Raw genomic sequence first — 26,840 nt, forward strand, 5'->3', positions numbered from 1 at the left:
GACTAGGCACTTGTGTTTATAATGTAGGAAAGAATCGGAACGGAATTGCGCCCAGCATTACCACAGATATAAATCTCTCTTTATAGGAGCTTTGTTCCCTAATGGTTGTTGTTGTTCTTTTGCGCACATCATTTGCATATCATACCAGATACAAATACATTTCAAAGTTCAAGAGTTTTGCAGGTGAGTGGAAGTGTTTGGTTTTTGTTTAAAAACGAAAATTACACGGTCCTGACGGTTGCATCCCTGCTGCTTTCCCAAGGAGGAGCCTTCAAAGATTGGGCAGTCCCAAATGCTGGCAACGCAGCGCAGCTGCAGATTCCAACTTGTGGTGTGCCTGGTCCAAAAACCTTGCCGCCCCCTGGGGGCTCCCGGGTGGGGGCTACAGCTTGGTGTTCCGGTGGAAGGCTGAGACGTGGGGGGAGGCGTAGGCTGGCTGGCTGTGCCACGTTGAAACCGGGTAGAGGCGGTGGCGGAGAACACTGTCGTAGGAGGTGGGGTAGTGGGCCAGCGGCTGGCACAGGTCAGAGGGCTGAACGGAAGCAGTTAATAAGGGGGTGGGGAAGGCCGGGATAATGAACGGACTGATGGACAGGGAAGGAATCAGTGAGGCCGCCTGCCCTTTCAAGTGCTCCCCCGGGGTGCTAAAGTTTACAGGGAGCCTCAACATCGTCCCTTTGTACATATCCTGAACCTGAGGCACGGGAGCAACTGGAAAACCTGAACTCTGCACAGCAGCCTTGGGCTTTGCCACCGCCTGCTGGCCGCTTGGGGAAGTGCCACGCTCCAGCCCATTGCTGGACTGCGCCTCCTTGACGAAAGGGGTGACGGCCTTCAGCCTCTTGCCATGCAGGAACAGCTCCTCTTCCATGGCTCGTTTCTTCTGAGCCAAACTGCCGGCCTGCACTTGAGAAATTGAATGGCCTCCATTCTTAAGGACTTGCGGGCTGACCTTGGCCAGAGTGGCCACCGAGGGCACCCACGAGGGATTGGCGTGGGGAAAGGGGGAGGAGCCTCTCTTGCCCCCGGGGCTGCTCACCCGGAAGGGGGAGGTTTGCTGCTGACCATCCCCTCTCCAGGAGGGGAGAGGCTGACTCGGCTTCCGGCGGAGATCTTCTGGCTGGTCCTCGGAGCCTTCCTGCTTTTTCTGAGGCAGGCGACTCAATAGCACATCACTGCCAGGCTGCTGATAGGCAGAAGCTGCTGCCACCTCCGGGAAATTCTTAAAGCCACCATAATACTCCACTGGTCCTCGAAGAGGATGGCAACTTATGGGTTTCATGACCTCACCTCGGGATGTGTGGAAGTAGCCCCTGACGAGAGGTAGACCAGGCGATGGGTGGCCCCCGCAGCAAGCGTCGTCTGCTTTCTGAGGCAGGTGGCCCTCCGTGAGGCTCGGGGACGCTTTCAACCCCCCTTCACTGGCTTTCGAGGGCTGAGAGGAACCAGCTGAGCCAATGGACCCGTCCACCTCCCGTGCTGGAGTTTGCCCCTCTTTCAGGGGGAGGCTGGTGGCCAGCGGATTCTTGGGACCAGCCTCTGTGTCCGAGCCAGGGATCTCTCGGATCCTGGCCTTCTTGTACTCTGGGCAGTGGCTGAGGTGCTTCTGGTGACCATACAGGGACTCATCCTTGCTCACCTGAGCCAGGAGCTTCTTCTTGGCCAAGGGAGACATGATGCCATGGTTCCCTTTGAAGTAGAAGCTGGAGAAGAGACGCTTGTAGGCCTCGGAGCAGCCGTGGGCACGGCAGTTGCCACGGCAGGCGTCAGGGGCCTGGCTCTCAGAGGCCTCGCGGCCGTTTGGAAGAGAGGGGCACCCCTCGGGCTGCTCTTGCAGTTGGCTCTGCTCGGGGTCGCTGGCAGGCTTGGCGGCAGAGGCAGCATCAGGGGTCGGCTTCTCTGGCAAGATCTGCAATCAAAAGAGACATTTACGGTACAGGTGGAGATTGGGACCTGTCAGGAAGGGGGGAGGCAACTTGGGGTACAGGAAACGTTTCCATTCTCTGGTTGGCGAATGGAGCGCATAGTGGTGCAGCCCCAGGTAATATCATAGCTGTACTGTTAATTGGTCGCTGCAGCTGTTTCGCTTCCAAGGAATCCTTGTCTGTTCCTTCTGCGCTTGCCAGTTCAGAACTGCACTTCGTGCCCCTAATAACATGGACTGTGGTGCATGGAAAGTTAAGCCAGTGAACAGGGTTCCCTCCGGCTGCCTTGGACTGCAACTTGCCTCAGCCCCAGCCAGAATGCCAAGCCCCACAAGATACTACTACTCTCTTTACAGCTCAGAAACTCAGATCTGTGTGTTCTCTGCACTTGAAACAAGAAAATGAACTAAATCAGCCCAAACTCCTATTGCAGTCTGAATTAAAGGATGAAAATAAAAATGCTTTTGCACACTGTTTTCTACATGGTGCCTCAAAACCCTGCCTTTTGGCAGATGGAATTTCAGCAGAAACTGCCTGCTCACTTCAGGGAAAGAAAGGCTTGAAACTTACATTTAAAAAACCATTATCAGGAACCCGAGTTCTGATCCAATGCCAAACACTGCAGAATACACAGCAACCCAGCTAAACCAGATATGGGGAAACCTCAGCCCTCTGGATGGTGCTGAACCACAACTCCCATCATTCCTGGCCACCATCACTCCTTGCAGGGGTTTATGGAAGCTGTAGTTCAGCAACATCAGGAAGCCCACAAGGTTCCAGCCAACTGTGCTACACGCTTCTAAGATTTACCAGTTTCCAAGCCAAAGGCCATTGCTGCCAGCCCTGCTCCTCCACTCCCCCATCCGCAAATCTTCCTGCTCAGCCTCCTAGACCAGTGACAGCACCTCTGACCCACAAGGCCATTTCCTCCAAACCACCCCTGAAGTCCCATGAGGTGTCAGGTGAATAGCTGTCAACGTTTCCCCTTTTTTAAGGGAAATTCCCTTATTCCGAATAGGATTCCTCACAAGAAAAGGGAAAAGTTGAAAGCTATGGTCAGGTGCTGGACAGGTACACAAGCCAATTTACCCTGACCTTTGACACCTGAGGAGAATTAACAGGCAAAGCAAATCAGATGAAGGTGGTTGTTATTGACTGACTGCTAGAGGGCAGTCAAGCTCCAAAAATGTTCCAAGCCAAAGGGATTGGTGGTACAGCGGATGCTTGCGTTGCAAATGTGATCCATGCGGAAGGCACGTCCGCAACCTGCAGCACCGCATCTGTGCATGCGCGGGTCCTGATTCGGCACTTCTGTGCATGTGCAAAGCGCAATTTAGCGCTTCTGCACATGCGCTAGCGCCAAAACCCGGAAGTAACCCATTCTGGTACTTCCAGGTTTGGCACAGTGTGCAACCCAAAATTTTACACGCAACCTGAAGTGTCTGTAACCCGAGGTATGACTGTATTTATTAGCCCAGAAACAGACGAGGGGGCGGGAGGCATAAGGTCTCCCAAAATTACACTGCCCCAATGTTTTGGCACCCGAACCCCACCAGCTCTGGGAGAGCTTTACCTGGTCCCTCAGCTTCTCCTTCTTGGCCCTCTTCTTCTCCACAGGCCCACTCCCTTTGGCCCCCTTTGGCTCTCTGGACACCTTGTACTGCTTCCGGGGCTTGGCAGGGGGCAGGGGTTTGTCGTCTTCGCCTTTCAGGTGCCGGACGTACGGGAGGACCAGCCTGAGAAGCAGGTGCAAGCCAAGGAAAAAAACATCATGACATGGCGGGGCGGTGAGAGGCCATCGGCCAGCTGGCCACACCCGCTACTGAAGTTCCTCAGCCCCACAGCCAACCCACACATGCAGAATTTCCCACAGGTTCTGCCAAACGCAGCAGATTTTTGACTCAGCTGTCGTTTTAAAACTTTAAAGAAAGCCTCTAGTCCTCATGGTTGTGAAAGTGTGTTTGAAATACACAAGCAGTATCTCCAGCCCAAAGTTGCCAGTGAATGCTCAGTTTTAGAATAATTACCTGCCTTTTCTCCATTAAGCTACTCCTTGCCAAAATTATATACCGTATTTTTCGCCCTATAGGACGCACTTTTTCCCCTCCAAAAATGAAGGGGAAATGTGTGTGCATCCTATGGGGCGAATGCAGGCTTTCGCTGAAGCCTGGAGAGTGAGAGGGGTCAGTGCGCACCGACCCCTCTCGCTCTCTAGGCTTCGCGGACCTCTCCGCAAGCAGCGGGAGCGCTCCCGCCGCTTGCGGAGAGGTGCCTGCATGCCGAAGCCTGCGGGCGCTGAGCTCAGCGCGTCCAGGCTTCGCGGACCTCTCCGTAAGCGGCGGGAGCCAGCCCTGGGCTCCCACGGCTTGCAGAGAGCTGCCTGTTTGGGGACTGGGGTCGGGGGAAGCTCGGGCCTCCCCCGCCCCAGCCCCGCGCCTGGGGGGGGGGGGAGGAAATAATTTTTTCCCCTTTATTTCCCCCCAAAAAAACTAGGTGCGCCTTATGGGACAGTGCGTCCTATAGGGCGAAAAATACGGTATATGGAGCAAAACATGCTAAAGCATTGATAAGCCCAAGTTACGAGCTTTGACTGCCTATACTTTACTGGAGAGCCATAAACGGCTTTAAATTTGGCAGTTAGTTACAGCAGTGGAGCATGCTCACAGCCTGTCCAGGGAGGAAGTATGCGCCCTCACCAGGGGGCTGTGAGCGGAGGGCGAAGGAGCTCCCTGCGCCTGGCCAGCCGCTGCCACCAAAGTGACACGAGTCACCGGAGCGACACCGGTGCAGGGCTGGCCCAGGGAGGGCGGCGTGAGCAGCACTCCCCCCCCCCATGTGCCCAGGGCAGTTGCCCCAGAAGGCCCCCCCCGGGTGAGTCACATTTAAATAAAATCCAGCACATCACCATGAGGTGCCTTTTGAAGATACCGAAGGAAGTGCAAAATAGTTCTGTTTATTAAACCAGAGGTTTTTGATTCTTAGAAGGAACTGGCATAGATACTTAGAAAGGAACAGAAAGTGACCTTTCCCTTCCCTATTACTGAAACACACCAGAAGCAAAATAGTCCAAAAAAATTTGAGCACGAAACTAAAGTTGTGCTTGATTGATCTCTTACTTATAAATGTATTTTACCGAAGGCTTTGCTTATTTATTTGCAGTTCAGTTCAAGTGCAAAATCCAAGAGAGACTTTCTGGGTGCAACATTTAGATCCACTGTCTTGCCTGGGGAGCTGAAGTGGGGTCCTCCAGATGTTATGACTGGACTACAACACCCAGCCATGCTGGATGAGGCCGGCAGGAGTTGGAGTCTCTCCACACCTGGAGAGAACCTGGTACTTGTTTGTGCCTCCTGGGCAGGTCTCCTTCTTGCAGGAGCAGGTAGGGTCATGCAGCTTCTGGCCCCTCCAGACATCATTGGACTACAAGACCCAGCCAGCACAGTCCAGCAACATCTGGAGGGTGCCAGGATGGCCAAGGCTAGTGAAAAGAGAAGCAGCAGCAGCAGTCGAATACCTCTCGTAATGCCTCCGTGTGCAAGTAGCGGCGCTGGTGCTCCCTGGGCTGCCCCCCAACATGTCATACACGTTCTTCCAAAGACGCCTCCCAGTGACCTACAATGGGAAGCAAACGAGTGAAGCCCCGAGATGCCGGGGGGGGGGGGAGAGAGCAAGTTGGTATTACGAACACACAAACATTCACCATTCACAAGAAAAGATAAACCATCCCTTGGCAGGATGGGGGTAAGGAGAATGCCAGTTGCTGGGGAACACAATTTTGAGAGTGCTCCTGCCTTCCTCTCCTGCTTGTGGACTCAGCCATTGTGACCACAGGCTACAGGATGCTGGACTCAATGAGCATTTGGTCTGATATGGCAGGCAGCTTCTTCTTAGCCTCTCCCAGCTTCAGGATTCAAAATGTAGTTTGCAATAATGAGGATGCCCTAAATTACAGCAGCAACAACTGGAGCAGCGTTTCACTAGCGCCTTACCTGCACTATGCACTTAAAGCAGTACCACACCACTTTAAACAGTCACAGCTTCCCGGGAAGTGCAGTTTGCTAAGGGTGCTGTTGGGAGACCACAATTCCCCTCACAGAGATGCCGTTCCCAGAACGGTTGAACAATCAATCCCTCTTCCCGGGGAACTCTGGGAATTTCAGCACTCTTAGCAAGCGACGTTTCCCATGATTCTCTGGGGGGATTCCATAACTATTTAAAGTGGTATGATAGTGCATTAAATGTGTGCTGCAGCGGTTACCTTGCTTGAGGTGAGGGTTTGTTTCGCAATGTTTTTATTTGTGTTTGCTGAAAATGGCACTCCTCTGATCCCTGCTGCCTCACACCAAACTCCTATGCTGGGCTTAAGAGTCCGCTTTTGCCCACCAGAGCTAGCTGGCCTCCCCCCCCCCCTTGTTCTTCACACAGCTGTGAGCATCAATAACATCACTGACTCACTGATATGTTTTCGTAAACTACTTTTTCTCCACCGTCACCTTGCCAATGTATTTTGGTAACAAGAGATGCCTGTCATGAGCTGCTTTGAGCACCCTTTGCTGTGGAAAGGTAACGTATAAACGAATTAAATCAATCAGGCAAATCCATCAATCAATCAATGGGCCATTTTAGATCACTGGAGATTTGGGATAAACTTACACGGTATCTGTCAGGTATCAAACAGGCTGTTAGTGGCCAGTTATGTCCCCATCTCACCAAAAACTGGAATAATACATTCATGGCAATAGTGTTAGTTGTAGTATGTCCTTTCTTACTGCTTATAGAAACTGGTGGCTGTTATATTTGTATGGTATATTATATGGCGATAATACAGTGGTACCTCGGTTTACGAACTTAATCCGTTCCGGAAGTCCGTTCTTAAACCAAATCCATTCTTAAACTGAGGCGCACTTTCCCTAATGAGGCCTCCCACTGCCGGTGCCCTTCCATCATTCGGATTCTGTTCTTAGACCGAGGTAAAGTTCGCAAACCGGGACACTACTTCCAGTTTTGCAGAGTTCATATACCGAATAGTTCGTAAACAGGGCTGTTCTTAAACCGAGGTACCACTGTAAACCAATATGAAAATAGTGTTGTTTAGGCTTTATGTTCTGTTGCTCGCTGCTATGGGTACATTTAGTGGAACACAAATAAAGCATCCAAGGCAGCCTTAGCTAATCTGCCACCCTCCTGAGGTTTTGGACTAGGACTTGCACCAATAATAAATATAAATTTATTTATACCATAGCTTTTTCCTTGTCAGACTCAAGGCAGCTTACAGAGAAAAACAACTGCTAAAATCATTTTAAAAACCAATCATTAAAATACAATAAAACATTGATAGAATTAAAACGACAGAAAGATGATAGACAGATTTATTGATGGGCTGCATCAATAGGAGTATTGCATCTAGATCAAGGGAAGTAATAGTGCCACTGTATTCTGCTCTGGTCAGACCTCACCTGGAGTACTGTGTCCAGTTCTGGGCACCACACTTCAAGAAGGACACTGACAAACTGGAACGTGTCCAGAGGAGGGCAACCAAAATGGTCAAAGGCCTGGAAACGATGCCTTATGAAGAACGGCTAAGGGAGCTGGGCATGTTTAGCCTGGAGAAGAGGAGGTTAAGGGGTGATATGATAGCCATGTTCAAATATATAAAAGGATGTCACATAGAGGAGGGAGAAAGGTTGTTTTCTGCTGCTCCAGAGAAGCGGACACGGAGCAATGGTTCCAAACTACAAGAAAGAAGATTCCACCTAAACCTTAGGAAGAACTTCCTGACAGTAAGAGCTGTTTGACAGTGGAATTTGCTGCCAAGGAGTGTGGTGGAGTCTCCTTCTTTGGAGGTCTTTAAGCAGAGGCTTGACAACCATATGTCAGGAGTGCTCTGATGGTGTTTCCTGCTTGGCAAGGGGTTGGACTCGATGGCCCTTGTGGTCTCTTCCAACTCTATCATTCTATGATTCTATGATTCTATGATTATATAATTTCTTCTTACCAGTTCGTAGGCTCCCAGCTTTTCCACAACTTTGTAGATCTTAAATAGGTTAACTAGAGGAAGAAAAAACACATCCAGAAATCAGCACAGCAAGAGATAACAACAGACTGCAGTTCCTTAGAAGTGCAGAAAACCTCCTTCCTGAAGACCAAAGGTTTCATTTAAGCAAGCCACTAGTCCTCATGGCTGAAAAAGTTGTGCTTGAAAGGGCCTGATCACTTATTACATGGCCTTTTTAAAAAATGAGGCAAGGGGCAGGGGAGGGAGGGGGTTAAGCTTTCCCTCCAGAGCCATGACCTCAAGTTAAAAAACGAAAAAACACCACACACAGAGCAATTAGCACTGGAACCAATATGAGGTGGTTTGGGGGGTTTTTAATTATCATTGACACATGGGGAAGTGGGGTGACCAAATCAAGGCTGGAGTGGAAAGGCTTAAACCTCCCCCACACCTGGTTTTTTAATTTATTTTTTAGAACCACTACATGATGTTAACATTTGCCACTTCTCCAGCTTCGGAGGGACTAGGTCCAAATTCCAGTGGCTGAGGGCTCCTTGAACCTTCCTAGGGCACCAGAAGAATCGGAATAAATAATACATACATTTTTTTAAGGTAAGATAAAATTATGGAAAAATCTGCAGAAATGTGGAGAACTGAATTTGACACTGGAAAATGGGGACCTGAGGGAAACCAAAATGGAGGGCAAGGGACGTACTCTGCTTGAAGCCGAGGTGAGGCACCCTCTCGATGGGCGTGTGGCGGTCCTTCATGAACTTGTATAGGCTGACAAGGAAGGCCTGCTCCTCTTCCTTCTCGCTGCTGGGCATCTGCTCATCTCCAGAGTCCTCTGCTGGGCTCTTCTCCCCCGCTTCCAAAGCCCCATCTGCCTTGCTTTCAGGAGACCCCTGAGGTGTGAGGATGACACACAAATCTAAGCAACGGAGAAATCAAGGAGGAGCAGGAGGAGCACAAGACCAGCCAAGACCCAGAGAGCTGAAGTGAAAATACATCCCAGCAGATGTCCAAGATGGTGATTCTTTTTGTTGTATTTTTAACCATTATTAACATTTATGCTCCCCCTTTTCTCCAAGGACCTCAAGGTGGTGCACATGCTGTGCCGAAGAAATATTTCACATTCCGCTCCCCCTCCAAAAAAACATTTGCCATCCATTCATGAGAAAAGGAATTGATCTTGGAAATTACAAATGGGGGAACAATATTGATGGCCTTTTTATGACTTGGGTGCAAGGCTTTTGGCATGTTTAGTTTACTTCTGAGGCAGCAGGAGGGTCCTTCCTTCATTCCACAAATCACCTCATAAGTGGTCTGTGCTCTGAAGCCTTCCCGGGTGCCGATGCAGGGAAGCATCAAGAGGGAACCCCTCCCACGTGGCTTGTTCAGTCAGGAAGTGTGAGCAGCTGGGGAGGCTGCAGATATCTAGAGAAATGTTCACTGGAAAGATAACACACACCTACACCAACCCTTGGCCACCTCACAATGGCCACATTCACACCATACATTGAAAGCACTATGATCAGGACCATCCTGCCCACAAGGCAGAGGGAAGCAGCCCTCCTCAGGTGGCAGAATCCTTCGGGGAGGTGTCCCCACAGGCACCCCACCCACCACCGCCATGTAAGCCCAGAAAGTGAGGCTGTGGGGTGGGGGGTGTCAGCACCTTCCCATTTCGCCTCAGGCAGCAAAACAGGGCGGGCCACCCCTGACTATGATACCACTGCAAACAATTATAGCTTCACCCACAGAATTCTGGGTGTTTTGTTAAGTTTGTTAAGGTTGCTGAGAATTGTTAGGAGACCCTGATTCCCCTCACAGAGCGACAATTCCCAGAGTTCCCTGGGAAGAGCGACAGATTGTTAAGGCAGTCTGGGAATGGTATCTCGATGAGGAGAACATGTTCACAGTGGCATCACAGTGCTACAGCTGCATGGTGTGAATGTGGTCTATGACAGAGAAAGAGCAAGACCCCGTGCCCAACAGAATTCTACAGAGCCCTGAGAAGGAAAGAGGAAAACGGAAGTTTATTTTCACAGGGGAAATACAGGTTTCTGCACAGCACTGACTGGCTCTGCAGGGTTTCAGGGGCCGACCTGGAGAGAGAAGTGTTCAGCTCTTAGAAATCCTCAAAGATCATCATGCAAAAATAATACTATATGCTCCTCTTTAGTTGTATGGAATTTCATCTGCTGAGTGACTCTGTCTTGGCCCAGCCCGCCTCTAAGTTAAGGTTACCAGATTTTTTTCAATGAATTCGGGGACACTTTTCAACTTTCTACTAAATAGATGGATTTTGTCAGGGGGCTGATTTGTAAATCCGGGGACTGTCCCCGGAATACGGGGACGTCTGGTAACCTTTCTCTAAGTCAGCCTTTGCCAATCTGATGCCCTCTAAGCATTTTGGAGTACAGCTCCCATCAGCCCCAGCCAGCAAAGGCAGATGAGAGGTGTAGTCTAAAACATCTGGAAGGCCCCAGATTGGTAAAGACTGCTCTAACTGTTGGACAGCACAACCCTTGGCCCCCAGATGAGGGCTCAAAATGCAGCCCCAAGGTTGCCTAGATTTCCATTCCCAGCTTATTGTGATTTTGCTGTGTATACTTTAAACCAGTTTCTAATTTAAAAAAGCAGGCGGGGGGGGGAGTGTCTTCTTATGGGGCCAAAATCATTTGCTCTTGAAGAAACAGAAAACAGATGGGACTTTTTTTGGTTTTGAACAGCTGCATAAGCCAGAGCTCTGGAACTCGTGACCTGCAACCCTGGACTCACTTAGCAGGGAAGGGAATAACAAGGAGTCTGTTTTCCCGAGAGAGAGCAGAAAGGACTGCAGCAGAAGCCGAAGGACGTCCACAAGCAGCGCTCCCTTCTCGCGCCACCTCCAGCGCACGCAGACTATCCTGCCTCCTGAGGGGGGGGGGGCAACTTGCTTTACACGCAAAAGGCCCCCAGCCTCTCCAGGTAGGGCTGCTGGGAAAAGACCCTTGCCTTGCATGAAATCCAGAGAGCTACTGCCAGTCGGGTCCACACTGAGCTAAATGGAAGAGCCGTCCCCTTCAGTAGGAGGCAGCTCCTGATGTTCCAAGATCACAGACTTCAAAGCTGGGCAAAAAGAACAAAAATTAGTGGCTGTGCAGATTGCGGGAAGCACCTCCGTGGCCCAAAACATGGTGCCACAAACAAGTAAAGCTGCAAGGTGGCTTGTGGGGGAGAGAAAGAGGAAGCCTGCTAAATCCCCATTCTCAGCCGAAACAACATCTTTACTTGACACCTGCCCTATCCTTCAGGGCATAAACCTTCTCAAGGTAGCTTACAAAAAGAGGGGAAACAATAAAACATAGGAAGATTTAGAATGCACTTAAAACCACTCCGACTAAATAAACACCTGTATATAAAAAGGACCCAGCTGTGCTCCCTTACTAGCTTGCATAAAAAGCCAATTAAATGCATTAAACGGCTTTCCAGGTCTGCTTGAGGGCAGCTTACTAAAGAGGTCAGGTGTACTGTCAAGCTCGGCCACAGTGCTGATGTTATTCCAATACTGTTTTAATTGTCGGGTTTCTAGGACACCTCCAGGGTTTTTAAACAAAGAGGGGGGGGGTGAGAAATAGCCACAGAATTTTTCTTTAAACAAACCTTCTGCTTGCAAGGCAGAGCTACGGCGTGTGCCATGGAAATGCCAGAATGCTTACACAGATTGGATCAGTCTCATTTCCCCCGCCCCACTTTCCGCACACAAAGCGCGGCTGTTCAATCCCATCAAGAGCTGTTTTCGTGGTCGGAGGCAATTTATTAGCTCCGAAGAGTCGCCAGCTTGTTCAGCTTAGAGAGAGGGAGAGAGAGAGAGAGAGAGAGAGAGATGTCGAGTGTATTATATGCCTGGGATCGGGCAGGCTGCCAACTTGGTCAGAGTGCTGGGATGTGTGAGAACACAAGGGACTGTTTCCAGGAAAACAGAACAGCACAAATTCTCACTCTTACACACCCTCCCGCCCTCGGCTCAAAAAACGTTTCTTGCGTTTTGTTTTCTTGGTTTTTTGTTCTAAATTTTCCGGAGTTATAAAACTTGTTGCTATTTTTGGTCAAGGCAGCTGCTCGGCACTCAACACGTCGGCTCCTTTCTATTCTTTTCCCCGCTCACGATAGACATGTTATTTTAGCTGTGGGGCTATTTATGGGGCTGCTTCTTTTTTCAAATGAATCTAATTTTGAACTGGACAGAGAGCCAAGCTGACGGTGTTTGCAAAATGCTCCCCCCCCCTCCCAAGTGGTGGCTGCAGGGCTACCTAGGTCCTGCCTAAAGGAAATTTAGAGTCTACAAGTCTGCAGAGATTGTGAAATTTAGGAAGGGTTGCCGGCATTCAAGCTGAAGATAGAACCACTGTATCTTTGCACGGGCCACTCCCCCCCCCCCGCCCAATATTGCAGGTAACATGATACAAGCATGCTTTCCCCTACAGTGTGCGCATTCATTCCACCATCATATCCAGTCAAACAGGTGTTGCAGGCATTCATATAGTTTCCAAAACCTGTTGGACTGGCGATTGTGGCAGGACAAAAGAAATGTGTTTGTGTTTGTGTGTGGCAAATATCCCTGAACTATGCTTACTTTACACTCTTGTAAAATTATTGTCCTTCTCCAGCCTTACTTTACCTGGCATTGTGCACCATGCTAATCAATTGCACTCCAGGTCTTGTAGAGCAGTGTTTCCCAACCTTGTGCCTCCAGCTGTTTTTGGACTACAATTCCCATCATCCCTTGCCACTGGTCTTGCTTGTCAGGGATGATGGGAGTTGTAGTTCAAAAAACAGCTGGAGGCACAAGGCTGGGAAACACTGATGTAGAGGATGAAACTACTCATGGATGAAATTCACTGGGTAGCCCTAAGTCTCTCTCTCTCTCTCTCACTCACACACACACACACACACACACACACACACAACACCTAACCTCCCTCACAGGATTGTTGTGAGGATAAAGCAGGAGAGTCACATTCATGAATGGAAGGCAATATGCAAGTGTGATGAGACAGGTGGACCCATATTCTGCAATGCCTTTCTAGGAGTGCTGAGCTATAAAAGGTCAGCCCTCATCTGCCCCATTCCAAAGTGGTCCAAATTCTGCACAATGTATTTTGTGCAAAAATTATTTTCAGAGATTGAAGGGGAAGAAAAGAATGCCCCACCACCCCCCAACTACTTCTTAGCAACAGAGAGCTCATTTCAGAAGTTCACACAGGTTTCTTCTCCCCAACATACACGACACTTGCATTTTCAGTTTCTCTCTTTTGACGCTAAACCCTCTGGTTTCGAAATTTTGACCTTCTCCTCCATTTCTTGTTTAAACCCTGCCCACAAACCTAGGCAACAGTGAGCTACTCAACTGCCAACACTGAAGAGTCTATATGCCACGGTGGAGAGTGGGGGTGGTGAAGAGAGAGAAGTGGATGAACCCCCAAACTTACTAGGGGTTGCAGACTCCAAGTTGCTTTGAACTATTATATTTTGGGTTGACAAGCCAAGATATTAGCATGCAGTTGCTGCCTCCCACCCTTTGCATGAGCCATAATTTTAACCAGGAAGTGGCTAATGAACTATAGTTTCCTATTTCATCCAAACTAGGAAACTAAGGGCTACCCACCCTTGGTTTAAGATCCTGGCTTGTTCCAAAGCTGGCAACCCATCGTTTCCTTGTTTCTATGAAACAGTAAACTATGGTCAATAAAATATTTCCTGCTTTAAACACAACTTGCATGAAGGGCAAAATGTGTGCTCATTTCTTGGCTTGTGAAACCAAAGTAATGGTAACCCAAACCAACTCAGTGAATCAGCAACCCAAAGTACGATTGCAGGGTTTTAAGCCAAGATATGATCTTCTAAACCAGCTCTCTATTAACTCAATTCAACTTCCAAGTCACTCCATAAACAGGTCAAAAAAATCAAAAGAGAGTTCAGTAGCCAAACCCAGGACAAGCAATCAGAGAAGCACTCCCAAAATGAAGCTGCCAGTTTGCTGGGGGGGGGGTGTGGAATAACTAACTGAGAGTTGGCTTCTACATATGCTTTGCTCTCCCTCCCCTTTCAAGCCTAAACTATAGTTCACCGATACATCTGCACCAATGCTAACTGTGGGTGACGCTAATCAGGATTCCTATCTTATCTGAGGTTTACAAACCCTGGTCAAGATAGCAGCTCCGGTGGGAATCAACTACAGTTTGCAGATCTATTGCGAAACTGTGGTCAATGCAAACATGGGAAGAAATGGGGGGGAGCAGGGGAAAGGGAAAGTGCATGCATCCCCAAGGCTGGCTCCCAATTTTCGCATTTTGATTTGAAGGAAGCCAGCATTTCTGGGCCAATCGTAACTTTTTGCCAATTCAGAGGTCAGTGTTCTGCATGGGTCGCAGCCTGACTCCAGGTAGATGGCACTAGTGGTGCTGCCATCATTTTTATATCTACACACACACACCCCAGCAGCCTTTCTGAGTTTCTGTCAAAGACATGACATGAGAATTGTAGGGGCAGAAATAGAAAAGGCATCACTGGCAAGTCGGCACCAGGCACTCCAAGAATCGAGATTCCAATCATGCTTGGAAGGATTGTCTTGAGGTGCAGATTTACCATTAGAGCTCCTGGGTCCTAATGCCCATCATTTTTATATGATTCTACAGAACCTTTCATTTTGCACCCCTTGTAACAAAACTTTTCTATTTTTAAGTGATAAGCAATCCACTTGTTTTACTGTGTCTATACGAGGAGTCAACCCTTAAGCACCCCAAGAAGGAAAGATTTTGTTCTCTATCTTATTCAAAGCTGAAACAAAATATAGACAAGATTCTAAGAAATATCTCAGATTTAAGCTGGCATGTGCAAGTTGGGAATTTTGGAAAGTCCTTTTCGTTTTTCTTTGCTCCAATTCCACCTTTATTGCCACTAAATTGCAAGTACTAGAGGTACACCCCATTCCATTTAAAGCCTATGGACGCAGGTGGAGCTGTGGTCTAAACCACTGAGCCTCTTGGGCTTGCCGATCAGAAGGTCAGCAGTTCAAATCCCCGCAACAGAGTGAGCTCCCGTTGCTCTGTCCCAGCTCCTGACAATCTAGCAGTTCGAAAGCACCTCAAAGTGCAAGTAGATAAATAGGTACTGCTGTGGCAGGAAGGTAAACGGTGTTTCCGTGCGCTCTGGTTTCTGTCACGGTGTTCTGTTGCACCAGAAGCGGTTTAGACATGCTGGCCATATGATCCGGAAAGCTGTCTGTTGACAAACACCAGCTCCCTCAGCCTGAAAGCGAGATGAGCGCCACAACCCCATAGTCACCTTTGACTGGACTTAACCGTCCAGGGGTCCTTTACCTTTACTTCCATTTACAGAATAAGCCTCAGGGTGATAGAATGGTTTGCTTTGATGTTTGAACCTGAGCCTGCCCACAAACAGTTGCTTGTTTAGGACTGACAAACTAGCACCTGAAAGCATAGTTTGAACCTGATTTTCAAAGCAGATTCAGCTAACTGGGGTTCGCTGCTATATCTGAATTTACAGACCACTGACAAACCACATTCTGGGCCACTGCTCCAGTTCAAGATGTGAGTGCAGAACACATGGAAAAAAAGAAACAGACAAGCAGGTCTATCCCACTGTATGCTTGTACTTCTGGGAGATCAAAGTAGCCCAAACCATGGTTCCACAATATGTCAAAATCCAGCCTCTATATTGTGCCTCCTCACTCAATTCTTTCAAAGCCCACAGAGCCTTTGCTTACTATTTTAGTCCTTGTCCCAAAACAAAATGAAGCCTAAACACCTGAAACTTAGAGCAAGTGTGACAAAGTTAAGCTGCATCTAGTATTATGAAGATAAGCCTAAACAAGTCTTCTATGCCTTCTTGCAGTTTGTTGAAATATCCAACACTGCACAAACGGTGGTTAATCCAACCTATAATTTGCTGAAACAAGGCAACTTCAAATGGTAGGTTATGAAACTAGCTTGTTTCAACAAACCATAGGTTAGAGTTTATGGTTTGGCTGGAACACTAAACAATGATTAATCTAGAATGGAAGCAGAGGCTTTCTACCTCCCACTTACAGCCAAGCCGGAGGTGTGTGAGCTTAAGGTTTGCTGCAGCTCGTCCTTCCATGAGTGCTGCTTAAGAGTGTTCAGTCTAGACCAGGAAGAGGCAAGTTCAAAGCCCCAACCAACCACTAAGCTCATTGGGTAACGCTGGGCCAATCACTAATCTTTCTCCCAGGATTCAAGCAAGGATAAAACAGGACTCTGCCCAGAGATTCTTAGAGGAAAATGGGATAAATACGTTGTTCACTAGCTACACCATGTCATGTCTCTGTCATGTCTGCTGTTGAAAATTTAGATTGCAGGCTGCTGTATGTTTAGTGTATCATGGCCATTCATGGCACCCATTGATTAAACAAACACATCTAAATCTAGAGTTATGCCAATGCCAGCAAGTTGCCTTCCAGGTGTTTTGGACTACCACTCCCATCAGCCCCAGCCCCAGCGGCTCTATAGCAGTGGTTCTCAACCTGTGGGTCCCCAGATATTGTTGGACTACAACTCCCATCATCCCTGAGCTCTGGCCTTGCTAGCTAGGGGTGATGGGAGTTGTAGTTCAACAACATCTGGGGACCCACAGGTTGAGAAAGGCTGCTCTAGAGGGCTACAGGTTGGTCGAGATTTGCAAAGGCCAAGATCTAAAGGTTTTGAAAGAATATCATCACAGATGTGTTAGGATTCAATTCTTGGCTTTGGTGATGCAATTATTATTACAATTTTCACTCACCACTTCTTCCAGCTTCTCTGGCGTGTTTTGATGCTCTTCAGTGCCAGGGCTTCCCACTGCGGTCTCTTCTGCCAGGGACAGCACCAGAGCATTCTGGGATTCGCTCTCAGCCATGGGAATGGTCTTCTTTTTCCGCTTGCCTTTAAGGCTGGGTGCTGCAACAAGGGAGAAGAGTTGAGAAGCCATTAAGAACCAAAACCCAAGTCCCATTCCCTTCAAATCAAGAGACCTTGAGTGACAGGGACCCCTACCCTAAATCCCAGCAATATCCAAACCCACCTCAGGAAGACCAAGGAGGAAACACCCCCTGAAGACATTTGAGGCAGAGGAGAGGCTGCCAGCAGATGGGGTGGGGATCTTTTAGCCATAGGCCCACTGCCCACCGCCACCTGTTCCTCTGGGGAAGGGCACAGTTCAGAGGTGCTTCGTACGAAGGCAAAATCAGATTTGATTCTGGAATTTCCAGTTAAGCAAAAGGGATCAGTCAGCAGACATGAAACTGAACAACACACACAACGTGACAAAGTGTTTGGTAGTGTTTTGAAAGCAGACGCGAAACAGCACTGCCCAAAATGCTGAGGAGCAACCTCCAGTCAGCATTTGGCCAACTGCTGCCTTTTCTCCTTCGCCACCATAAGGCCACATTCACTCCATACATTTAAGTGCTATGCTACCAATTTACACCAGCATGGATTCCTCAGAAGCATCCTGGAAAGTGCCATTTGCTAAGGGCTGAGAGTTGCTAGGAGGCCCCTATTTTCCTCACAGAGGTACAATTCCCAGAGTCTCCAGGAAAGAGGGATGAAGCCACTTTGAGAACTATTGCTCTGTGAGAGGAAACCCTCATCACCCTTAATAAACTACAGCTCTCATAATCCCTTGGGGAAAACCATGACTATTTAAAGTGGTATTGTACTGCTTAAAATGTGTGGTACAAATGTGGTCTAAATCTCAACCTCTGCCCGCAGGCCCCACGTGGCCCATGGATTAGCTGTCTCCATCTCCTGCTTGTCTGCTTCAACAGCACCCAGAATCTATGTCTCCTCCATGGTCTGCCTCCGACAAGAAATTCTGGGCAGGAGACAGCGATGCTTGGCTCTAAGGTGGGGCCCCAGCTGAGACTCCACTGGAGCGGTTTTCTTAGAAGAGATGTCTCCTTTGACGCATGCAACTCAATGGTTTCCTGCTTGGAGGTGCAATTGCACACAAGAACAAGTGCGAATACGGCAGACAGGCAAGACTACAGAGTTTCCACTTTCGCTTTCAAGGCGGTTTCCTGAATGGTGCGGGCCTTGCCCCCACCAGCCACATCCTTCCCTCCTAGACGCTCGTCAACCAACTGCCACAAGCAAGCCCTCCAAAGTCCACTCTCAGTGCAAAAATCACCTCCTTTTTGCATGTGCAGACACAGGGAGCCTCTTGCGCAGTCAGAATGCACCCATCATTTCCACCTGACAGTGCAGTTGAGCGAGGGTGAAGCCAAGATGGGCTGCAGGCAGCAAAACAACTCTGATGATACTTGGGAAAGTGAAAAGCTCTTGAAGCTTTCATCCAAGTCAGGGAATATCACGTTTTTGCCTGCATAACCATTTTATGTTAATCTGTGCCTCTCCTGCCAAAAGGATTAAAATGGAGCAAGAGTAAAATGAGTGTCCACAAATATTTGAACCTTTTATGACTCAATTTACACCAAAGCGTTTACAGGAGAAAAAACTTGCAAAAATTTACATAACTAAAGAACTATCAAAAACTACATAATTAAAAGTGACAATTCAAAAATACTAGTTAAGAAAGAATTTTTAGGAAGGCACCTTATACAGAGTAAGACCAACAATCCCTCGAGCTCCACATTGTCTACAACGACTGGCAGTGGCTTTCCAGGTTTCAGACAGTGGAACTCCCTCCCTCCCCCGCCTGGGAGATGCTGAAGACTGAACCTGAGACCTTCTGCATGCAAAGCAGATGATGCTCTACGCACTGAGTACGGTCCTCCCTCATCCATTCACCAAAGGATTATCACCGCAAAGAGACGGTAGAGGAAGATTGGAAGAAATTCAAGGATTATCTTAGGAAACACTATAAAATTAACGAATGTTAGAATGACAAGGGTTTAGAAGTTAAGTAGTTTTCAGCGGTAATGATTAAATAAAAACAAAAGAAAGGTTAAAAATTAAATCGAGAATAGGGGAAAGGATTTGCTGATTTGATAAACAAAAATTGGAATACAGAAAGGGGAGGTACGAGGAGGTCGGGAAAGTAAGTTACAAGAAAAAAAGAGATTGAAATTATACTTGTTTTTGTTTGTGTTTGTATTGTTGTTTTGTTTATGTGAAAAACTTAAAACTTTAATAAATATCATTTTTTTAAAAAAACAAACAAAATTCAAGTGTTTTCAGACCTTTCAGTATCTTGTCTGGTTTCTGGCAAGTGTCAACTGTCAACTGCTAAATCCCACTGAACGTTATCAGTCAAATATTACCTCCTGCCAACACTCAAAACCACCGTTTCTTGTCTGCTATGAAATACTGCCAAATGCCAAGCAAGAAACAGTGAAATCAAAATGTTGCCACATGTCAAAACAACTACTGAATACTCAGTGAATATTAAACATACAGGGAGTAGCTGGAGAACATTTGGTACATAAAATTCACACAGGACAGAATCTGGTTCAGATCTCACCAGATCCACACTCACCAGATCCACAGTCCGTGATCCTGAGCTTTCCATCTGCAATACAGTGGCAATTCTGACAGACTTATTGGAAGATTTACTGCGGTAATATTTCTGAGGGACTCTGGACACTCAAAACATGTCCATCATCCTCTCTCACTAGCCAAAACAAAGCAGCACTTGACAATATTTTGGGAAGTCTTCTGCATCCTTGGCCAGCCTTAACTTTACTTGAATCCTGTCCAAGAAAACCAAACTGGTGTTTCTTTCAGAGAGCATCCCAGGGAGAATGGAGGTTATTGTGGCTACCCAGGAACAAACTACTTCCAGCTGATAGTGGCACACATCATCATTTGGAAGAGCTGCATCAGGGCTTTGTGTGGAAGGTTGTGAGGTAGGAAGGAGAGCAGGGAAGAAGATGACAAAGTGCAGAAGATAAACCAAGAGGTGCTCTTATTTATTGGGAGGGCCTAGAAAATACTACTTGCATACAGTCATCAGGAACGGTAACTCACAGAGATGATGGTGATGATGATGATGATACTTATATGCCACCCATCTGAGTTGCCCCAGCCACTCCGGGTGGCTCCCAATAAAATAATAAAAACACAGTAAGATAGCCATTAGAAACTTCCCTGCCTTCACATCTCTTCTTAAAGTCATAGAGTTCTTTTCCTGCTTGACATCTGATGGGAGGGCGTTGCACACAGTGGGCACATAAGCGAGGTGGTGCGCCCACAAATTTACAATCCTCCCAGGCGGAGAAAAGGCCCATTTCTAAAAAGAGGCAAAGCAGACGGGGTGGGGGTGGGGTGGGAAGAGGCTGGGGGTGGCAAATGTTTTATCCACCTCACTCCCCCCCCCCCATATTTCTGGCCACTTTTGTCCCTTTCCCAAACATTTCACCCTTCCCTGCAAGCCAACTGCACACTATTCACCACCCCATGTCAATGGGGGGGGGGCAAGGGGGAGACTAGCAATGGGGCGCAGAAGGCTTTAATCACCCCAAATGTGCCAAATTCAAATACGCAACGATCTCTCCCCACACAAAATTGTGAGATTTGGCGTTTGTGACATGTTTTGCTGTTTTATTTTTCTACATTATTTGCTCTCTATTTATTTGGAAAATGTAACCTCTTTTTTTATTCATCCCTATTCCATGTTTTATTTTTATGTATGTTGTCTCCACACTTGCTGTAAGCCCGTTCTCCTTTGCCTCTGTTGACCTGTGGTCATCTATGTAAGAACCTTCTCCGTTTTGGAAAACTTTAATCCGCTTCAGTGACTGGACATGACACTGCAATAGCTGTCTAAAAAATCAACAAAAAGTACTTTGGGCACACAAAGACTCCAAACCCAGGAGCAGAGGAAGAGGCAGGCTGCTCACTCCGGCTCTGGAGGAAAACAGAAGGAAAACAGAGTTTTGAGCCCTTTCCAGTCCTCTGCCCCCTCATCCATTTCCAGCTCGTGTTTGCTAAAAGAGTTTGTATGTTTCCCTCCCTCTCAGACCCCCTGCAGGAGTCAGTGAGCTCACCCCAAACACTCACATACTGTACAATGAGGCAGTGGGGGGGGGGGGGAGAGAGAGAAAGAAGAAGAGAATTATAAAAAGGAGGGGGAAGCCTTCCAGTTGAATGTTCTCTGGAAATGAGATCATAGCCCACGGCAGCCAAAACAAGTCCAGCTTCTGAGAGGATTACTGGACATGATGACAACTTTGGGAAACAAAAAAAGGAAAAAAGGAAAGGGTGGGGAGGGAGAAACCAGCTTAGCCCCCCCCCCTTTAAGCCTTCACAAGGAATTAAAGGAGGCATGGGGAGGTGGCACTGGTAACCCCCCCCCCCAAACTCAGTGCCAAGGTGAACATCTTTTATGAAAAATGTGGGTGGGTTTGGGGAAGGGACGGGGGAGTAAAATACCCATGAAACCCAAACAAGTTAAATTGGAAGCAGAGTTGAAGGCTTAGCAGGATGGAGGAAACAACACAGGATGGTCCCATTTCTCTCCTCTGCACCCCCCTCCAGACAAATGCCCTTCATTCACTTCAGAAAAAATAGTCTGGTTTGGAGGGGGGTTGGAGGGTTGCTATCTAACGATGCTTGGTTGGTATTGGGAACGAAAGCCAAAACAGCTGATTTTCTTCCACCCGCTACCTCCAAAATGATTTATCTAGAAAAGTCACCTGAACCCCCCTGCCACCATTTGAGGGTTGGGGGGGAGAGAGGTGACTTGGCTGCTTCTGCCACCACCATTGCCACCTATTCATGAGACTGGCCACTCCAAGCTCTTGCACACCCAAGAGAGCAACATCCGTGCAAGTGGGAATAGCAAAGCCTTTGCCCGCAGAAAGCCACCCCTCATGTGAACTGGTCTTTCTGCCCAACTCCCCCCCACCTAAAATGGTTTTCAATCTGAAGCCACAGCTCTGCATTTCAGTTTCCTTTGACAGTCCTAAAAACACCTGTTTTTTAAATTCCCTCCTGGCCCCCACCATATAAAACAGCTGCTTGCGGGACTCTGTGTGGCTTAAATAAAAACTATTGTTTTCTATCCACAGTTGTGGAATTGACGCATGGGTGGGAGAGGGGCGCACACCAGCTCCACAGTCTGTAACCTCAGCAGAGAGAGAGACAAAGAGAGCGAGAGGAATGTGCTGACCTCAACCCAATTATTTATCCTTCCATCTGGGGCAGATTTAAGGCTTTTGGGGTGATGTGCCGCCCCATCCCAGTGCAGGCCCCAAGTGGGGTAGTAGCCTCAAACCCATTTCAGAGATGAGGAAACAGAATAAGGAAGTAAAATAATGCCATGGGGGGGGGGTCAGGATGGTGTCCTCCCTTCCAGAAAGACTGAAGGGGAATTAATTACTTCGTCAAACAATGGCAGGTTAATTTATGGAACTCTCTGCCACAAGTCACAAGACTTGTATAAAAAGTGGAATACACTTAGGAATACACCAATGCTAGTCCTACTCAGAGTAGACCCACTGAAGTTGACAGACATATCTAACTTGGGTTTGTTCTTTTCGATAGGCATACTCTGAGTAAAACTTAGTTGGATACAACCCATGGTGACCAATTCAATGGCTCATAATGACAAAGAACCTCCATCTTCAGGGCTACTCTACCTTTGGCTGCCAGATGCCAGGGACCAACAACATTGAGGCCCTGATGATGGGCCTCCCAGAGGCATCAGGTTGGCTGAGTAAGAAACAGAATGATGGGTTCAATGGACCTTTGGCCTGATCCAGCCATGGCAAATCTTATAAAGGCCGTTACCCAAGGAGAGATCTCAGAACAGCCATTTCAGAGCTGCTATTTGAAGCCTCTTTCCAGAGAAAGCAACTTAAAAACAACAACCCAGCAATAAAAACCTCAAACACAATGACAAAACATCAGGGAATGAAATGGGGAAATAAGATTGTCAGTGCCAGTAAGTTAAAAAAAAAAAACAGTTAAAGAGAAGAACCACAGATCAGTTTCAAAACTTCAGGGTGAATCATAGAAATCAGACACAGCTTAAAGGCTATGAGCTCATTATGTTTGTTGTTCTCAGAGTTGGAGGGGCAGGAAGGAGGGGTGGTCTCTGCCTAAGCCATTCTGTAGAGCAGGGGTGGGAATCTGTAGCCCTCCACAGAATCACAGAATTGTAGAGTTGGAAGGGACTCTGAGGATCATCTAGTCCAACCCCTGGCAATGCAGGAATTCATGACCGATGGCTAGCCAACCTCCGCTTAAAACCTCCAATGGTGGAGAGCCTACCATCTTCCGAGGGAGACCGTTCAGCTGTGAGAAGGTCGGAATCTCCTTTCTTGTAATTTGAAGCCACTGGTTTGAATCCTCCCCTCCACAGCAGGAGAGAACAAGCTTGCTCCATCTTCCATGTGACAACCCTTGAGATATTTTGTCCGACTCCAGTTCACCACTGAGCAGGCTAACTGGGGCTGATGAGCATTGGGAGCCCAGAAATGTGTGGAAGGCCATGGGTTCCTCAGCACTGCTCCAGAATATAGACCCCTGTCCCACCCTGGAAACATATGTAGCTGACTTGGACTGAATTGGACAACGGGTCCATCTAGCCCAGTATCGTCCACACTGACCAGCAGCTGCTCTCCAGGGTGCCAGGCACAGCAAGGGTCTTTTCCCCCAGCCCTACCTGGAGATGCTTTTGGGGACTGAACCTGGGACTTCCGCATCTCTACCACGAACAACGCCCCTTTCACAATCTTATCTGGCCTCCCACCTATAGTTTTTAAGAAAGCCGCATTAATCACTGTTTCGCTGGTAAGGAAGTGAAGCAACAAGACTGTCAGCCTGCATTTCATCTCAACAGCATCGTGACACGCGGCCTGAGAAGGCAGAAGACCAGCTGGCCACTCCATCTCCAGAGGGAATTTCCCGCGAAGCACATTGATCTCTCAGCATCACCAACAAATGACCTCATTCTATGTGTGGGCTGTTCCTTATATAGCATGTGTAAGATCAGAGAACAACAGGAGAGCCAGTTGTGGATCTCCTGCGTAACATGTAGGTTGGCCCCAAGCATCCACACCTGTGTGGCCCATAATATGCCCAGCGCCAGGAGAGAGACGTGATTCCACAGGACCACAGAAAAACCAAAGAAAGTGGATCCAGAAACCAGCAGCACACTCCCTTTTAAAAAAAATAAATAAAAGTGCCCACCCCCCCAGCTCTCGAGGTGCAGAAATATCCTTGAAAGCATGCGGACAACTGCTTCCAACCTCTCAGAGGAATATTTTCAGTGGTAGGAGGTGGGACTTGAGAGCATTTGTCTCGCCCAGGAAGAACAGATTATGCCAATGAGAAACAAAAAGCAAAAAACGCAAGAATAAAATTATGCAAAAGTAAGAGAGAAGATCCGCCTAAGCACTCCGCTTGTGGGATTTTATACAGGCTGCAGAATTCAGTTATTCTCAGTGCAGGATTTGGAATGGATGGATGTGACACTTGAAAATGGGGATGGGGAACCGCTGGCCTTCCAGATGTTTTGCCAGACCCCACACTTCCAGTTGCCTCTGACCATTGGACAAGCCGGCTGGGACTGATGGGAGTGAAAAGTTCAACAGCATCTGGCCTAAAGGAAGTGGAGCGTGTGTCCATGTGAACGAGGGTGATTTCTTAAAGGACCCCCCACTCCATGACTGCAACACCATTCTGAACTGGAAGAGTAGAGGTGCTGCTGGCATTTCAAATTCCCTGGCTCCTGCTCAGCTCCTGCTTTGCCAATGATGCCAGGATGCGGTTTTATTTTGCAGCGATTTGTATCCCTCTTTCTCACAGGGTCAACAATTTCTTCCACTCCTAGGTATGCCAAGCAGCCGATGAAAGAAAGGAGACTGCCGGCTCAGTCCTTCCACAAGCAGACGCGCTATTCATTCAGTGAAAAAAAAATGTTCTTGGGAAAATGAGAAAGGTCAACAACCTAGAAAAACATTTCTGGGCTGATGCGGAAGCAGCAGCCGAAAGCCGTTAGCATCTTCAAAGAATGTAGATGAAGCCACTTTCAGGAAATGACACAGAGTACAGTACACCCAGGGCTGCGTGCATTCAATAGAGCACATATTCTTTTAACTCTTTAGGGGCTGAGATTGGCAGGGCGGAGCGTGGTGGGAGGGGGAGACCTCTTCTGGGAATGCGGGGGGGGGGGGCTTTTGCTCACAGCTGACACAATAAATTAGCTGAGAAGAGCAAGAGATTAAAAACCACAACAGGAAAAGGAATGACCAAATATGAGACGGCAGTGCTGAAATTGACTAAATTGGAAAGGGGGGGGGGGAGAGAAAAGAACTGAAATCAAAATTACCAGAAAGTCCAGGAAGGACATTTAAAAATCCGCGGGGGGGGGGCCGGTAGGTGGAAATCTCCTTATAAGTACTGGGAAAACACACAAGAAAACTTCAGACAAAGTTTATGCTGGGTTTCTTTTTTTAAGGATCCAGTCACGTGGACGGAGTTGGCATGCCCCATGTTCCGAATACCAAGCGGGGGGAGCGGGGGGGGGGAGCTTGTTTTGTTTTAACAGCAAACTAAGACGATTCCCAACAAGCAAACTGGCTGGCTTGGCAGACCGCGCTCGCCTCCCGCAACCCGCCCTCTGTTCTTTCCTCCACCTGCTCAGAAATGCAAACTCAGGGACTTTTGCAACTTAATCGCCGCCAAGTATTATCTGCTGAGCCGCGCAAAACGGGAAAGAGGATTTGCCTAGAGCCGGGTCCCATGGTTCCCCGAGCAGAAAAACAACAACGGTCGCGCATCGCTTGGACCCCCCCCCCCCCGCCCGCCCGCCCCAAGGCGGACACAACTGGAAACAAGGCATCCCGAAGAAGAAGACCAGCCCCTTCCTCGCTCCCCCCCCCCCCCGGGAAGGCGACGGGGTAAAAGTCGCGGATCAACGGGATTCAGGAGAATTCTCCCAAGCGGGTCAAAGAAAGGAAGCGGCTTCGTTTTATTGCAACCTACACTCGCTAGAAACAACTCTCCGGAGACATCTAAGTGTTAGAATGGATCTCCGAGGAGGGAAAACGCGTGTCCTCCCCACGATAAACACCCCAAGTTTTCCCACCAGCCCCCCCCCATCGGAAGTCTCCCCTCCAGCAGAGGTTCCTAAACGCAAACAAGACTTGAAATCAGCGCAGGGGTCCCAAGCGACCCTCCCCTCTGTCCCCCCGTCCCTCGCTCCTCCGCGCCTCCCAGCAAGTGGCTAGTCCTCAGCGCGCCCGCTCACCCATCGCCCGGAGCGCCGATCCTGCCCGGCTCCGCACCCGCCGCCGCTCCCATGTGATGCTCCGTCCGCCCCCCAACTGAGCCAGCCGCGCTTTCTCTCCGCGGAGCGCGGCTCGCCGGGCGCCTCATCCTGCGCGCTGATAGGGCGGCGCCGAGCACCCGCCTCAGGCGATTAGGGAGAAGGGCCGTCACTCAGGCCAAAGGGACCCGCCTGCTCGGTCCGAGTGGATTCTGGGAAGTGTGGTTCGGAGGGAAGGAAACTTCTGCTGCACCATTAATAAAAAAAGGTGTTCTTCAGTCCTTCCCAGTGGGACAGCCATCCTTGTTTGCTGTGGTGAAAGCAACAATCTTCCACAGGATCCAGGGGTTTCAGCTGACATCTTGGGACTGCTGGGAGCTGTCCGAATCATCTGGAGGGCATCTGGCCAGGGGGTGGCGGCTTAGGGGTGCTGCCCTGTACACTGCTGAGGATCCGGGATGAGAAAAGCCACAATGGAGATGGCAGAAGAATCCCTCACAGAGCCTTTGGGGAGGGCTAAGCCAGGGTGTGGCCCTCCAGAGGTCCTTGGCCCCCAGCTCCCATCAGCCACCCAATTAGCACGGCCATCAGTCAGGGATGAGGGTGGTCCAGCAACCTCTGACAAGGACCGGGGTTTGCCCCACACACCCTGTTTTAAAGGCAGGCCCCTCTGACATTGG

General features: G+C 48.6%; 1 protein-coding gene and 1 long non-coding RNA gene across 2 annotated transcripts in view; both read right to left on the reverse strand.

Moving 5' to 3' along the window:
* Positions 1-26,290, reverse strand: ARID5A (AT-rich interaction domain 5A). Its single transcript, XM_081870020.1, has 7 exons — positions 26,143-26,290; positions 16,729-16,883; positions 8,636-8,825; positions 7,921-7,973; positions 5,440-5,537; positions 3,499-3,661; positions 1-1,909 (listed from the first exon to the last, which is right to left on the reverse strand). The coding sequence occupies exons 1-7, from the start codon at positions 26,144-26,146 to the stop codon at positions 383-385; spliced, it is 2,190 nt and encodes a 729-aa protein (XP_081726146.1). The 5' UTR covers positions 26,147-26,290; the 3' UTR covers positions 1-382.
* Positions 1-26,840, reverse strand: part of LOC309346414 — a 106,272-nt gene that overhangs the window by 5,022 nt on the left and 74,410 nt on the right. The window lies entirely within an intron of this gene.

Source organism: Podarcis erhardii (genome assembly GCF_964252035.2).
Source record: "Podarcis erhardii genome assembly, chromosome: 7".
Taxonomy (NCBI): Eukaryota; Metazoa; Chordata; class Lepidosauria; order Squamata; family Lacertidae; genus Podarcis; species Podarcis erhardii.

Coding starts and splice junctions, on each gene's coding strand:
- ARID5A (XM_081870020.1), bottom strand. Junction 7,974..8,635: donor TCACCTCGGCTTCAAGCAGA/GTACGTCCCTTG, acceptor TTCTTCCTCTAG/TTAACCTATTTAAGATCTAC. Junction 5,538..7,920: donor AGCTGGGAGCCTACGAACTG/GTAAGAAGAAAT, acceptor TTCCCATTGTAG/GTCACTGGGAGGCGTCTTTG.